At 32.5% G+C, this 16,386-nt stretch overlaps 2 protein-coding genes across 3 annotated transcripts; both read right to left on the bottom strand.

Annotated features, from left to right (window-relative positions):
• Nucleotides 1-6,010: 6,010 nt before the first annotated feature.
• LOC142639015 (chlorophyll a-b binding protein of LHCII type I, chloroplastic) lies at nt 6,011-7,152 on the bottom strand. Its single transcript, XM_075813104.1, has one exon. The coding sequence runs from the start codon at nt 6,934-6,936 to the stop codon at nt 6,133-6,135; it is 804 nt and encodes a 267-aa protein (XP_075669219.1). The 5' UTR covers nt 6,937-7,152; the 3' UTR covers nt 6,011-6,132.
• Nucleotides 7,153-8,187: 1,035 nt separating this feature from the next.
• Nucleotides 8,188-14,126, bottom strand: LOC142641598 (uncharacterized). Of its 2 annotated transcripts, XM_075816050.1 has the most exons (5): nt 13,795-14,050; nt 13,607-13,674; nt 12,718-12,812; nt 9,666-10,260; nt 8,188-8,319 (listed from the first exon to the last, which is right to left on the bottom strand). In XM_075816050.1, the coding sequence occupies exons 1-4, from the start codon at nt 13,919-13,921 to the stop codon at nt 9,708-9,710; spliced, it is 843 nt and encodes a 280-aa protein (XP_075672165.1). In that variant the 5' UTR covers nt 13,922-14,050; the 3' UTR covers nt 8,188-8,319; nt 9,666-9,707. The 2 variants fall into 2 exon arrangements, with proteins under 2 accessions (XP_075672165.1, XP_075672164.1); XM_075816049.1 differs by lacking the exon at nt 8,188-8,319 and having other exon boundaries at nt 9,445-10,260; nt 13,795-14,126.
• Nucleotides 14,127-16,386: the final 2,260 nt, after the last annotated feature.

Below are 16,386 nucleotides of genomic sequence, written 5' to 3'. Positions count from 1 at the left end.
CTTGTACCAATTAATCAGGCCCAAAACCCAAACGTCTATTCAAACACTTTTACCCCCCCCCCCCCCCCACAAGCCCTTTTTATTATATAGTACATAATATGATATATATATATATATATCATAAATAGCATTTAATTGATATTTAAATATTAAAAGTCCACTAAAATTTATTGTTTAATTAGGTTTCAATTAGGTAAAATGTACTAATTTAGTTATTAATTAAAAACTTTTATTTTTTTTTTTCTGAGAAAGATAGACCTGATGTAAAAAAAAAATTTATTCTATATCATAGGAATTTTTTTTGGGGGGGCTAAAATAGGAATGTTCCTATGCTTCAGCAGCGTATGGAAGGAGTGGTATGTGTAGGGCACAGCAAATTACAGGCAAAAATGTCCACATAACTATCTTGAAGTTATAAATGGATAATAGCACACACATCAACGCATCCATCTTCGCTTGCTAAAGTTTGGGGGATTCATTAAACCTTACATTACCTTTCTTTCTCTCCTATTTTTTGCTTTTTTATATTTTCAAAAAGGTTCGAGTTAATGTACATCCACATTTAATTATTTATTTTAAAATTTGTTAATGAAAAATTGAAAAAAATTATCAAAATAATTAATCATATTTTTTTTCATAAAAAAAGTTTTTAAAAATAATTTATTAATATATGTCTCAACTCTTAAGTAAAGCCCTTTAAATATACATACATACACACACACACACACACACACATATATATATAAAAGCACAAAATCTTATAATATCTCCGTCCTAGTTTGTTTGTCATCTATTCCATTTTAGGATGTCCTAAAATGTTGTCTTATTTCTAAAAATAAAATTAATTAATTAATTAATATTTATATTATACCCCTACTTTATTTTCAAAACTATTTGAAAAGAAAACTAATAAATATTTAAAAAATCAATCTAATTAGTGCACCTTTTTAGTTGCCTCATTAAGAATAAATATTTTTTTAAAAAAACTGATAAATTTATTTAAGGGTAATTTTGTAAATTTATATATGTTTATAAGGCAGATAAGACAATAAATGATATTTTCTTAAAAAGCTTTACTTTTCAAACAGGACAAACAAAGTGGGACGAAGAGAGTAATTATTTCTTTACCATAAAAAATATTTATATATGAGTTTTTTAAATGATTTAATAATAATTCTTTCTTGATTTGAAAGATTATCTTATTGAAAACACTATTAAAGATGCTTTTCTCCAACATAAAGTATTGAAATGAAAGGAAACTAAGGTGTCAATTAATTAGAGTAAGATTAACTAAAAAAAAAAAAGTTGTTAGGGTACGTAGTAGTGAAAAATTATTAGGTACTCCCGAAGCACCATAAATGCATACTTCCTCTCACATGAATGGTAGGTTCCACCATGAATTTAATTAGTGGAACCTACTATTCATGTGAAATGAGGGAGTACGCTTTTATGATACTCCGGGAGTACCAAAAAAAAAAAAAAAAACACCAAACTCATCAGCATGCTATGAGTGTATGAAGTAAATTATGTGTATTTGATTCTCAAAAAAAGAAAGAGATTAAATTGTGTATTTTAGACTGTTTAAACAGACAATAAATATAAAGAAGTAATAATAATTTTTTATATATTTTGTGGGTTCTAATTAGTTCAATTAATAAAGTTTTTGATGATGGAATAAGAGATTTGAGTAAAAAAATCCTAAAACCAGACGTCATAGGTTGCAACTCGAAAAATAAATAAAGGGTCATGCTAGCGAGTGCCCTTAGTGTAATGGTTAACAATTCATTTTAGAAAAGTTTTGACACTACTTTTATGTAAAATGAAAAAAACTGTCAAAATATTAATTGTTTTTTTTCTATAAAAACTTTATTTAAATGGATTATTAATCAATGCTTCAAGGACATCCGTTAGAATTTCTCAAAAATAAAAAAACTATATATATGCGTGTGTATAATAATAATAATAATAATAATAATAAGAGCTTGAGCTTTTTATTTATTTATTAATCAATTTATTTAAGATGAGTTCTAGTTAGCTTAATTGGTAAAGTCTCTGATAGTTGTATAAGAAATCTGTAATTCAATTCTCGCCTATACTAAAAACTGGCTGGTGTCTTGGTTAAATGATAAAAGAGTTATCATTAGAAGAGGACTTCGAAATTAAAACTCTCTTAAAAAAAAATCAATTTATTTAAGCAAGTGCGGTAGCCCAATTAGTGGATCCGTGCCATCTTGGGTTGGATTGGGCCAACGACCTTTCTGGGCATCCAAAGGTTGGGCCAAACAAAATTTACAGAAATATATACTTTACTTAAGGAATTAGAATGCATTTATGTCCTGTAAAGTGCTGTCAACTTCTTGGTCAAAAAGGGCTTTCAAACCATCAACTGGATTTCACATAATGGTTCGTAATAAACTATGATGTTTGCTTCACACTTTTTCATTATTATTATTATTATTATTTTTGCTTATGAATGAAATTTCTGACTCACAAACAGTTCTTTTTTGTTTTTTTGGTTGATAATCAAAAACATCAATTATTACTTTATTACTTGCAAATAGGATAAAAGTTCCTACATTTACTTTCAGTAATTCAATCACAAAAGCTAAGCAACTTTAGAAGCAGACCAACCCTCTTTTTGGTATTAGTTCAAGTAGGCCTGTAATCATGAAACGCCGCTGCAAAGCACTCGTGGGACAACAGTAAAAAAATCAATGTAATGTTAGTAATATTTTAACTTTAATCATCAAATTACACATCTCAACAAGAAACCATACATAAATCTAAAAGACACACAAACCACCATTTACTAATGGCCTGTTTGGGAGTTTAGAGAGGGAGGAGAGTAGAGGGGAGTAGAGGGGAGGGGAGTAGTGGGGAGGAGAGTAAAGGAAAATGATTACCCTTCACCTTGTTTGGATGTTTTTATAATTAGTAAGGGGGAAGGGAGTAATTAGCCCTTCCCCTTGTTTTTAACATTGTAATTTTATAAATATAATAAGGGTAAATTAGGTAATTTACTTTATCAATAATTTTATGTGCTCTACTCTCCCTCCAAATCTCTCCAATTTGGGGGAATTAAAAATGAGGGGGTTGGAGGTAGTTGAAACCCCTTCAAACCCCTCCAAACCCCTCCCCCTCCTTCCTTAAAAAACTCCCAAACAAGGTAATTGAATTACTCCCCTTCCCTCTACTCTACTCCCCCTCCTTTTTTAAACATCCAAACAGGCCATAAGTTCTTGTTAAGTGAATCATGTTTAAAAAATGGTGCGGCTTATGTCCAGTACTCCAGTGAACTGGAGCTACACTGATTGTGACACGTGTCTATTTTTGAACACGTGGCACAATTGCAAGGTGTCCAGTGCACTGGAGTACTGGATGTAAGCTGCGCCCTTTAAAAAATTATATATGCTAATATTATTATATTTATTCAATACTAATCAAATTTAACTTCAAAATACATTATTTATGTAATTGCAAATGGTTAAGGGTCCGTTTATTCTAGTAACGTTATTTAAGTGTTGTAAAAGTATGTGTAGGTAAAAAAGAATTGTGAAAATACATGTTTTGTTGTTTAAATACCGAAAACTGTTGTTTAAACAATACTAACAAACAGGCCCTAAAACTCCTTCAATTGTAAAAAATTATTAGATGGACCATAAATGTATGGTTAATGACAAGTTTAAGGCATAGACAAGATTGGTTTTATCAGGTACTAACAGTGATGGAGAGTGCATATTTACTGACAAGCCAAGTGCCAAACCTCTAATTAGTCACCCCAAACATACAATTGATTGCATTTACAAACCAGTTTTATATATACATTTTATTCAATTTACTATTAAATAGAAAACTTCTTTTTGGCATTTTGTAAACCCTCTTAGTAACCCACTTTGAAATGTTTTGTTAATAAACCCAAGGGCATACATGAAGATCTTGTAGCTATGACCTATGAGGGTGTCACAGAATTTCTTGTTTTGTTGGTTTCTTTGTGTCATCTTCACTATTTAAATGAGATGCTACTTTCTTGGATGCTTTCAAAAATTCTGTGTCTTTCAGAATAACTTAAATTGTTTAATTTTGCATCCCACACGGTCACACCCATCCCATTATCCAGTTTTTGTTCTTTATTATTTTAATACTGAAGCATAAATCATGGCTATTATGCTATATATTATATAAGAATATTATGTTTCATAAAAAAAAAAATTATCTAAGAAGTAGTAAAAAATACCTAAGGGTTATATACAATTGAAAAAGTAGATGGTTTTTAAGAAGATTCCTCTGTTTGGGACAGTGAGAATGATTTCTCTAATGTGACCTGGTGTTTAGAGACAAGAGGTTTGACTAGCTTTAAGCTAAGAGTGTCTGTATTTGTGTTCTTCTCGTGGGTCATGTTTGGATCTCGGAAAAAAAAAACAAGAGGAAGAAAAACATAATCCTTAATCATGTCTTCCTCCCCCAACATCATTATAGCTTTTCTTTCATTCGATTTAGGTAAATATTATTATAAATTTAAATAAGATAAAAATTTTCATTTGGGAGACACTATTTCCATAGCACATAGTTTATTAGTTCTGTGACAATTATTTAATAATACTTCCATTGATCTGTTACACACACCCTCCCCATGTTATCGTTGAAAAAAAAAATCGTTTTCTTGTCCCTTGGAAACTCTGCCTAGGCATCAATTATTACTTTCCTCTTATGTTTGCCTCGTTCATCTACTATGGAACTTTTTTCAATTCTTGGGAAAAAAAAATGTTGAATCTCCAAATTACAGTACTTCACAACTTATAACAACAACAACAACCAGTTAACTTGACAATCCCTCCAATTCTAATGAAAAGAGGATTTATTAAATGATAACTTTAAGAATATAAAATTTTTCGTAACCCTTGATGCGAGTTATTGTGAATTTGTGATTGGTTCATATAAAGGTAAAAATAAATGTCAATAATAGGCATATGTGAAACAATCATACTCAATCCCAACTTTCAACTTTCACAATTGATAATCAAGTTTGTGAAAAATAACATGTCAATAGCATTGCTCTTCGCTAAGTTAATGGTGATTGGCTTTTATGTTCTCCTTGCTTGTGTCTATGACAAACATGATAACTTTTCTTCACTGGAAAGAATTGGACAAATATGAAAACTATGTGTTACTCTTTTTTTTTTTTTGGTTGCTGCTATTATTAGATTTTGTCGGTGTGTGTTTCTATTTCTCTGTTTTTCTTATCTTCCTCTTTCTCTAATGTAGTGTTCAATCCAGATGAGTCAGACTCACAGCTCATTGGTGAAGGAGGTTCATCTAGGTAAGCCACTTAGTTATGTAGGGCAGTCCTATATCTTAAAATGAAGTCATTATCTTTTTTCTTTTTTTTTTTTTTAAATACATTTTTATATTAGGTTCCAGCCATACGTTCCAGACAGGATTTTGTGGCATTTAAACATAGATGTTACTAGGTAAATTTAAGCATAGATCTTGTACAAGCTAGGGGTTGCACAAAATTTAAAGTTCATTTAATAAACTACTTGTACATCAGTGCATATGTAGGACATATTTATTTAAAATAATTAAATTACAAATGATGTAGATTATATATAGAATAAAGTAGATCAAATAATGTAATCTCAATGATGGAAATGATTTATTTTTCATTAAATACAAAATCATTAATTTATAGACTCATAATATCTACAAATTTGGGAGTTGTGAGTTTGAGTAGTGACATGCCTTATAAGTGTTCAAGTGGTTCTATGCCATAAGGCATGCTGATGTTTAAGTGGTGCGGAGGCTGTGACTACCCTTACAAACCCATTTTTTTTTAGAACAAAAAAGAAAAGAAAAAAAGAGCATAACTCAAGCATTATTTTTGTTATGGTATGGAAAAAATGAAAAGAAAAATCATCCTAAACACACCACCAGGCGCTTATGTTCTTTAAATAAATTTCACTTTGAATTATAAATGATGAATTCAATACGCAATCACGAAAGATATCCCCACTTAAAAAGAAATTGTGCTCTTTTAAAAAACCCAAATATCGCAAATTCACATGCATTTTTCATTGGTTCACATCACTGCCAATAATCTCATTGGTTTACATCACTGCCAATAATCTCACTTCCTCACTTCCCAGGGACAAAGTTTGTGGCATATGCCCAAGCATTGTTGTTAACAGGGTCAGCCAAGTGGTCAGCCAGGTTCTCCAATGGGCCCTTTCCAGTAACAATGGCCTGAACAAAGAATCCAAACATGGAAAACATGGCCAATCTTCCATTCTTGAGCTCTTTCACCTTAAGCTCAGCAAAGGCCTCTGGATCATCAGCAAGGCCCAATGGGTCAAAGCTCCCACCTGGGTAAATTGGGTCTGTCACCTCACCAAGTGGCCCACCAGCAATACGGTAGCCCTCAACTGCGCCCATTAAGATCACTTGTGTGGCCCAAATAGCCAAAATGCTTTGAGCATGGACCAAGTTTGGATTCCCCAAGTAGTCAAGCCCACCTTCACTGAATATTTGGGCCCCGGCCTTGAACCAAATGGCTTCACCGAACTTGACCCCGTTGCGGGACAAGAGTTCGGGGAAAACGCAGCCCAAGGCTCCAAGCATGGCCCATCGTGAGTGGATCACCTCGAGCTCACGGTTCTTGGCGAATGTCTCTGGGTCAGCTGAAAGCCCAGCAGTGTCCCAACCATAATCACCAGGAAACTCTCCAGTGAGGTAGGATGGGGGCTCACCAGAGAATGGGCCCAAGTACTTGACACGGTCCGGCCCATACCACGGGCTTCCGGATGAGACAGGCTTGGGCCTGCCAGAGGTTTTTCTCATGGTTACTCTGCCCTCTCCAAGGAGGTCAGATGTGGAGGGCATAAGCTTGATAGCTTGGCCAGCTAGAGAAGGAGAGGAGAGAGACATTGTTGAGGCAGCCATTGGTTTGAACAAAAATTAAGAGTTGTCTCCAAGCAAATAGAAAGAGAGGAGTTGAGGACCTGAGGTGTGTTTGATGGATGAGGAACAGTGAATTTATAGTGTTAGAGAAAGTTAGGGGCCCTTATCTTATGGTATCTCTATCTCTATTCTCATTGGTGAAAATGAAGTGCAAGATTTTCATATGAATATCTATCCAGTCGGCTGTCTTCAACACCACCAATTTTGCTTGGAACTTTGTTTTTATCTTATTTTGTGGGGCAATTCCATCTTCCAATTATAGATTGAACCTTTGTAGACTGTAGCCTATAGAAGAAGTCCACGTGCTGTTTTAAGATTACAATATCACTTCTTAAAGATTAAAAGATAGGGGAACAGGGACAATATGGGCCCTCTTTCATAATGATGAATATTAATGAGTTTAACTATAATGTCGGTAATTCAACATACAATTTTTGCTCAGTATCCAAAAAAAAAAAACAATTTGTACTATTTCCAAAAAAAGTACTCATTTTTCCCCCATAATTTCTTTTAGCCATAGTCTTCAAAAGCATAGCCAATTAGCCACAAGTTTTTCTCAAATCCAATCGATTTCTGCACATTTAGGACAACCAAAATATTTTTCTTAAAAAAAAAAGGACAACCAAAAGAAATCTCTAAAAATTGAAGCCATAGTTGCTGAATTAATCCCTTTATTAGATTTACTGAAATTTAATTTTATCCAACCCTCTTAGGAGAATCTCATATTGTCACTATGTACTTGACTTTTCTCTTTTCTTTATCACTGCTAGTTTTAGACACATTCTCTCTTTTTTTTTTTTTTTTTGCTAAACAGTTTTAGACACATTCTCAAGTTTTAAGAATTGTCCACAAGCATATGGGTTGGCTTTTTAACCATAAGATAAGAATTAAGGATGATTCTGTTAAAATTGCAATCATCTCTCTCCTGCACCATATTTTGCTAAAGAATATGTACAGCTTAATATCTTAGAGATGTTCCATTTTGGACAAAATTTCCTTTACTAACTCATTAGGTTTCCTAATTGAATTTAATAACAGATATATTAAATTTAATGATTCTTGAAAAAAAAAATTTATTTGTGCTTTATTGATCAATACTACTGTGTTATAATTTAAATGGAGAACCTAATATACTATATATAAGAATTTTTTTTTTTTTGGTAGAAGTGTATATATATATTACTCTAGCCCCCCAACTTTTATCATATTTATTACACTTGCTTACCTCTAATTCAAGTCTATATTGCAGCGTATCTCCTTGGGAAGAGACTCAAATAAAGCATTTGGACCAACCCATTTATCTAACCAAAATAAATTACGGTTTCCAGTTGACCAAAGGATTCCAACACTTTCCAGCTCTCAAACCTGAAGAACAGATTTACAAGTCCAATAATCATTACCGGAAACTCTTACCTTTTATAATATATATACATACATATATATACACACACACACCAGGCCGAACATTTGTTATGTATTAATTTTACCTACAAAGTATTTGGATCACTGATAACCTTCCATGCTAATTTGGTCATAAAAGCATATTCACATCAGTGAAATGTTTCATACCTAAATCTCCTTTCTTTCGGGCACTAACAGTTTTCCAATTAATTGAAGAAAAGCTATGTTTTTTATTTTTATTTTTATGATCTCCACACTGAATATTCTCAATATCTTTAGGATGCAAATATTAACTCACTATATTAGGTGGGTAATTGAGGAGGGTATAGATTTCACCATAACTTCTGTATCAGCTCTTGATATCATCTTAGTTTCTCATCCCTGCATTTTATTACTAATCTTATTAGTAGTGTCTAAAAAGTTGGCTGGAGAATGAGGTCTTAAATTTAAGACTCGCTGGTTGCGTGGGTCTTGAGGAACCGTTTGTTAGTAAGGAAAAAATGAAGCAATAGAAATACACAGCTTGATCCACCGGATAAATTGATGATGAAATCCCATTTTGGCCATTATAGCCAAGACAAAATAAATATGAAGGCATTCCAGCCTATCAATCGCATTTTCCAGATCCAAAAAACACTTTGATTAGAAGAAATAACCTTAGCACATTCATTATACCCTTGACATCTTATGCCCAACAGTCTTCAATTCTTCAATGAGCATACATAATAAAAGGTCATGTTAATGATAAGATGATAATACTATAACTTGCAAACTTAGTGTGGTTCCATTTTATGATGATTCTATTTCCATAATATGCTTCATTGTTACTCTAGTCTCTAGGACAGAGTTTACCTCCAAACCGCTTTGTGGGAAAATTCCATCAACTTGTTACATGGCGACTCAAACAACCATCCATGTGTACTTTTAGTAAAAGGACCTATTTAATGAGTCATGTGTCTTGTTTAAATAATTTAATAAGTCATGTGATTTATTACACGTGGATAGTTTTATAATAGGTTGAAATAGATTCATCCAAATCAGCTCAGATATGGTACCTTGTCAACAAGACCAATAACATAACATTCCAGATTGTGAACTGAGATAAATGCAATTGAGGAGTGGATATGTCAAGGGTAATCATAAATAGACAATAAGACAATTTATCCTACACGCTATGATTCATCAAAGTGAAGACTGCTAAGTAAAATAACAAACACACTACATATGTAACTGCATGAAGCCATCCACAAATTTAGCAGCAGAGTCATTGTGAAATGATAATAAAGAACTAAGGAAACATAAAATAGTACCTTACAACTAACTTTAAGATTGAGCACTCCGTCTGTAAATTTTTATGAGGAGCCATTTATCCACTGTTTGGGTAATGACGATTTGAATATTCGGAGAAGCAATGTTCTCTCTCTCTTGCCTATTTTGTTAATACCATAGCCCCGAAATACACCAAGCTTAAGTGCTTTTCGTCCTTCCTCCACAGTTCTTTTTCTCACAGTCGTCAATAAACCTGTTCCTTGGGGACCAATGTTGCTCTCTTCTTTCCCAGTTACACATTCCTCTTTGTCCACTATTACCACACTGGGATTGTCACCAACCATTTCCTCAGATTTATGTTTGTCATCTTCATTGGTCTCAACTCCATCTCCAAGTTTGCCCTCACAACCATTAGGGCTGCTGCTTCCCCACCATTTGTTTGAGGCAATTGACAAGCCATTTGATGGGAATCCATATTTAAATTCATCCAAGGCTGCAATTCCTTTTGTTAAGCTTGTGCTAAGCAAATTCTGGGATCGCAGAGTCTGAACATTCTTGCTTCCTTGCTGTTGTAAATTATGAGGAAGTGCACCACCTTTTGATTTGGACATATCACTGTTTGATTTTTGCGCACCACTGCATTAAAAAATGAGGAAAATGGAAGTAGGGAGAGAGAGAGAGAAAGAATAATCAGAAATTCCTGGCAGGATCTCTTCATATTTGTCAGCAAGCTGAAAATTCAAATGTCAGGACAACATACAACTGGTCAACATAAGATATCAAGTTATTATATAAAATTGCTAATGCGTATGCCATCAATTTTAATGTTATGAAAAGGCATAACCTAACAAAACAATGGAATGAAGAATGAAAGATTGTAAGATTACCACAATGATCAGTCACAAAATAAGAAAGGCATTTAATTAACACAGATACTTAGTTTATCAGTAATTTTGTATGGGTGATAGGCATAATTTGGTCACCTTGTGTTTTGTGCTTAACCTATAAATAATACCTATGTATAATATGGTTAATTAATTTTACCCTAAACATATTTATATATATAAAACAAAACCTAAACACAATTTTACTAATTGGCACCTCGACTAATAAATTATCAAAAAACAAATTAATAATTTTTTTACATGGTATCAGAGCCCCTGTAACTCTAAACAGCTGCCTGCCATGATTGATCACCATCAACCACTACACCGCTAATAACCACCATTGACTGCTGCAATTGCTCTTGTCTGCATTACTCTATCATCACTATCAATCTTATTATCACAATCCTGATGGCTAGCCCAAACCTGAGATTGATAGTCCTCACAAAGAACAGATTATCTGAAGATCCTCAATATTGTTCCTCGATATTGTTTGCCTGACTTTTCGGCAATTTCTTTTTGTTCCTTGTTTGAAATGCAGTCAATTAGAACATCGTATCAAGAAGGACATCACAATCAATCCTACATCACTCTGCTACTGCTATGTTTTTCATTTGGCCTGCATCATTGCTCCACCCCTTTTAGTCTTTGATTTCTATGGGTTAATGGGCTTCTCTAAAGACCCATGATTATTTTGAAGATGTTCCCTATTTCAACCATAGATAGGTTAATGGACCTTGTTAATTATTATGATGCTGTGTAATCTACTGGTATCTTCGTGTGTTGGCTGGTTGGATTGCTAATTTGTTCTTCCAATTATGGAGTTTTCTGCAGTGGGTTAATTTGTTCTTGTATTTGCATTACTTGTGAGTAATTCCTTAATCATATGATGTCATGGAGTGCAAGAAATAACTATATAAGAGTTTTTTTCTTCCTCCTAAATTATTTTTGACAATTAATTAAATTGAGTTGTAATAATTATGCTCAACAGGCAAAGTTAGTTGGAGTATTTTAAATAGGTAAGAAGAAATTTCAGTATTTGGTGTCAGATCCCCCTACCTTTACTGGTCCCAAATATGCTGATTGGAAGTTAAGGTGATAGGTAAGAAGTATTTGATGTCAGATCTCCCAACCTCTACTGCTCCCAATATGCTAATTGGAAAGTGTTTATGACATCATTAGTACTATTGATGACAAGTAGGTAATTATCGAGTTGAAGGTGTGCCTTCAAAACTCAGTCAGACTAAGGATTAGGGGAAACTATGTTATTTCTTGGGTATTGAAGTAGCAAAATCTAAGGAAGGGATTAATTTGTTGTAGAGAAATATGGGTGGGATATTTTGGAGGAAATAGGCTTATCAGGTTCAAAACCTGTAGAGACTCTTGTAAGCCTTAATGTCAAACTGTATACAGATCATGAGGAGTTGTCAAGTTCAATACCACAATTAAGATTTTATGCTGATTTGTTGCACAACGATGGCAAGATGTCTCCAAGGGTATGCGACCATCCACTTGAGATTCAGGAAGAAAGAGATTACTCGCGTAAAAAGAAAAAAAAGAGTATGATTGCTTAAGTGCCCTCAGTTTTAATGAGATGTACGGGACAATCTTAGTCCAATAAGAACAGAGAACTGGTTACAAGAGAGGAGAACTAATGAACAGAGGGAGGGAATCAGTATATGTTAGAATTGCTAATTGATTTAGGTTGATCTAAATCAATTGATTTTAAGTATGTTACTTTTCCTCTTTGAGAAAGTACTAATCAGATGCTTCAGTATTACTATAGCAATTCATTTCTCTTTAGTTGATATACATACATACATACATACATATGTGCATATATGGGTTTGTGTTTATGATCAGATGCTTCAGTGTTATTATAACCATTCATTTTTCAAGTTGATATACATACATATATGCAGTTATGCGTGTTTGTGTATGTAATGAATTTCCTCCATACCATGGTTAGAACTCACTTTTTTTTTTTAATAGGTAAAAATAATCACTTTCTAATTCATGTTTGGAGTCCATAATGTTTTAGACCTCAAAGCATGTATCTTAGGCCAAAAAAAACTCCTTTTCTATTGATCAGCAGGCAGCAACTTTGTGCCAATGAAAAGGGTAAAGAAGTTATCATAAGGAACATCAAAAGAAACTCGTATGACTATGAGATTTCAATAATATGGCAGAACTTGTCAAAGCATTATACCTTTCTCTACTGTTCTTTGACAGCTCAGCAAGTTCTTTGTATTTTTCTCTAGCAGCATATCTTCTAATTTCTTCAATGCTCTTTCCAGATAGAAACTATATTGCATTTCAAAATCATATTACATAAAATCATATATATATATAATAGGAAATAAAAAAATTTACAACTAGTTTATTCAGAATCATCATCCAGTGACACCAATGTTCGCATAAACATTGGCAACAAAGCCAGTACAGATATCAGTCCAAGACATGCATAACAATTATACCACTCATAGTGTAACCTGTTACGTTTGAGATTGTTCTGAGATGCATATTAGACTTAACCATCCAGTCCAATTTGATTTCAAACACAGGGTTTACAATCATTTTGGGGATGAAAATGAAAAGGTAAAAGATGTAATTTCCTTTTTTTTTTTTTTTTTTTGATAAGTTAAAAGATGTGATTAATTTTACAATAATTGTAAACATCTTTAGACAATAACAGTACATGTGATAAACTTAGCTACTTCATAGATAAGCATTTGAAGTTTTGAACTGACATTTCTTGCTGCCATTTACTACTTTAAGTAAAAAAAAAAAAAAACAAAAGAAGTGTCAGTCAATGTTTCTTCATCTCATTAACCATCTACAAATTTTTTTATTTTTTTAAGCAAACCAACATTCACCCCTAAACTTAGAAATTACTGACATGCCAACCAGTTGGTCTTGGGGTAATAATTTGGGGATCTATACAATATCAGAATTGGTAAATTGCAGAGCTTGTGAAGCTAATGCATTAGTAATTCACCTCTCACACACACACACACACACACACACACAAAAGTAAATATGTACAAATGAGCAATTTGAAACATGAGCATAAATTAGGGGAACTTTAAAAAGTCTACCTTCCTATATGGCCACCTATCCAGACCATTTTCACGACAAAGTTTCTTTAGTACACTTGTACATACACCTGCCATGTGAAGATCAAACCACACAATCAGGCATTGTTAATATTACACACATTTGAAGATCAAAACATGTCAAGTAAAATGCTGAGAGAGAGAGAGAGAGAGAGAGAGAGAGAGAGTACCGAGAGTAGAAGCGGCGTCGTTGAGAGGCAAAGAGAAGTATCTAGAGATTTGATCAAAAGTGAGAGAAGCTGTGTTTGTGTTTGTGTTTGGGTTGGTGTTTGGGTTTGGGTTTTGACGTGAACTCATTCTCTTAACAATCACTGGTATTAGATAAAAATCAAATTACTGCGACTTTCTCACTGGGTGCAGGAATTGGAATTGGAAATGGAAATGCAATTTGGGGAATCTGTTGGGGAAATCGTTTCGTTGGGGGCTTACGTCATTGGTTTCGTTGATCTGGAAATCGACTTTTGTTATTTTTATGAAAAATTGTAAGGACCTGTAAAATGACACATCTGTCCATGTCGCAATCACTAAATGACGAAGAAAAAATTATGAATTTAAGTGAAAATGATAAGAAGCTTCACAAAGTTCCACATATAAGCTAGTTGCGGCAATTTATAAAAAAAAAAAATTTTATTTTTGTTAATTTTATGAGCATATATATATGAGATTAAATTCTATAAGGATGAAGTGTAAAATTTATGTTTTACACTATCTAATGAATGATTGTCACATCAGCATTTTACTTAAAATTCAATACATCCTACCACACCTAATAACATCTCGATAGATTCTCAATTTGGTTGGATTTATATATGGGTATTAAAATTGATTGAGTGTGATTGTGTTTATTCTTAAATATGTGATAAGATGATGTGGCATGTTAGGATTGGAGGGGTAAAACATGAGTTTTACACCACGTCCTTATAGAATTTAAACTCATATATATATATATATATATGGATTCGAATCTCTAGAGTTAAGTGCTACTGCAGGTAGAGTTCGTTAAATCTCAATCACTCTTTAATGATTTAATGGTCTAGATTTTGCCATGTCAGCATTTCATTAACAATCATCTTAATTGTTTTGTTTACAATATTATTTTATTATTTTAAGAATATTATTAATGAAATGCTGACATGGCAGAATCTAAACCATTAAATCATTAAAGAGTGGTTAGGATTTAATGAACTCTACTTGGTAGAGTACCTAGGAACTCTAGAGGATCTGAATCCTATATATATATATATGTATATATAAAACAATTTATCAAATCAGCCATAATTAATTATCTATTTTATACTAAATTTTATTAAAATATTAATCTCTTTATTTTTTTTTATAAATGTTTTTCTCTTTTCATATGCAACAACAAGTCAACAATCAATCAATCTCTATTTATCTCTCCGTCACAATTAGGAACGACAATTTAAACCCGCACCTACGGTACCCGTCTCACTTGTCCTTAATGGATGAATTTTACCCACCCTACATAACAAATGGAGCGGGGATGGGGGTTGACATTTTCCCCCACACCCGCCTCATTTATATTTAAATAATTAAAAATGTTGTGGACATATTATTTCTTTTTTTTAATAAAACATACGTATGTGTTTTTAGTGTTCTAACTTTAAATTTATGATCCCTTATTTATATTGTATTATTGAATTTACACTTTTATGTTTTAATATTTACGTTGTTTATATTTTTTTAATTATTGTATTGCTATGTTTGAATTGTTTTTGTATTTTTTTTTTACTTGAATAGTTGTATTGTTATGCTTTGAGAAGGTTTTTATAATATTAAAACTTTTTTTAAATTTTTTTTATGAGTTTTAATTTAATGGGTTCAAAATAAAATTTTAATTATATATATATATATATATATATATATATATATATATATATAAAATTTGAGTGCGGCAGGATGGGTAACTACTAGAACCGGACGGAAAAAAAACCTGCTCCAAAGCAGAAATGGGGCGAGGGCGAGGAAAAAAAAACCTGCCCTGTTGTCATTCATAGTCTTAATAAAAAATCATTTTGCATAAGCTAAAGTGATTTATATATTTGCATAAGCAAAATCCCATTTTGCAAAACTAGTTTATGATCTGATGTGGGTTGACTATACTTTGGACTTTATAATATTTTACATAAGCTAGCATGAATACTTAAGAGAAATCCACACTTTTGTCTTTTAATTAAAAAAAAAAATTCTAGAAAAATTGCAACAAACATTACATCGACTTTGAATGTAAAGAGACTTAAATAGTTGAGTGGTGATAGTTATATACCATGTGTACGAGACACAACTGAAATCATGCTTTGACATTTAACTGATTTCAGTAATAATTCCATTCCACATTATAATTCAAATCAAGTTTTTAAAACACGATTTCGGTTGGAATATGTATAACTATGTATAACTTAACAAGTGTAACAATAGTTAGTGTAAATAATTTAACATTTGTCTCCCTAGAGTGTTTTTCCTTTTAAGATATTCTTTGAGTTTCTCTTTAAAAGTTGTTAGAGATATATGACCTAAGAAGCCTAAACCTATTGGCCCATGTACCTGTAGAGTAAGCACACTAACCCTAATTTAATATAGGGTTAATGTAGGATTCTCTAGCATTTAAACCCTACATTGAATATGTTATAACACGAACTATTGTAGTCATCAAGACTCATCCTATGAACATAGACTATGGCGGGCCACCTAAAGGCAGATCACCTTGTTTGAAAACAACTTATTTAGCTTTTGCTTAAAGA

This window comes from Castanea sativa, chromosome 6, assembly GCF_040712315.1.
Source record: "Castanea sativa cultivar Marrone di Chiusa Pesio chromosome 6, ASM4071231v1".
NCBI lineage: Eukaryota > Viridiplantae > Streptophyta > Magnoliopsida > Fagales > Fagaceae > Castanea > Castanea sativa.
Note: the sequence above shows the minus strand (reverse complement) of the source record. Positions and strands in the feature narration are given on the sequence as shown.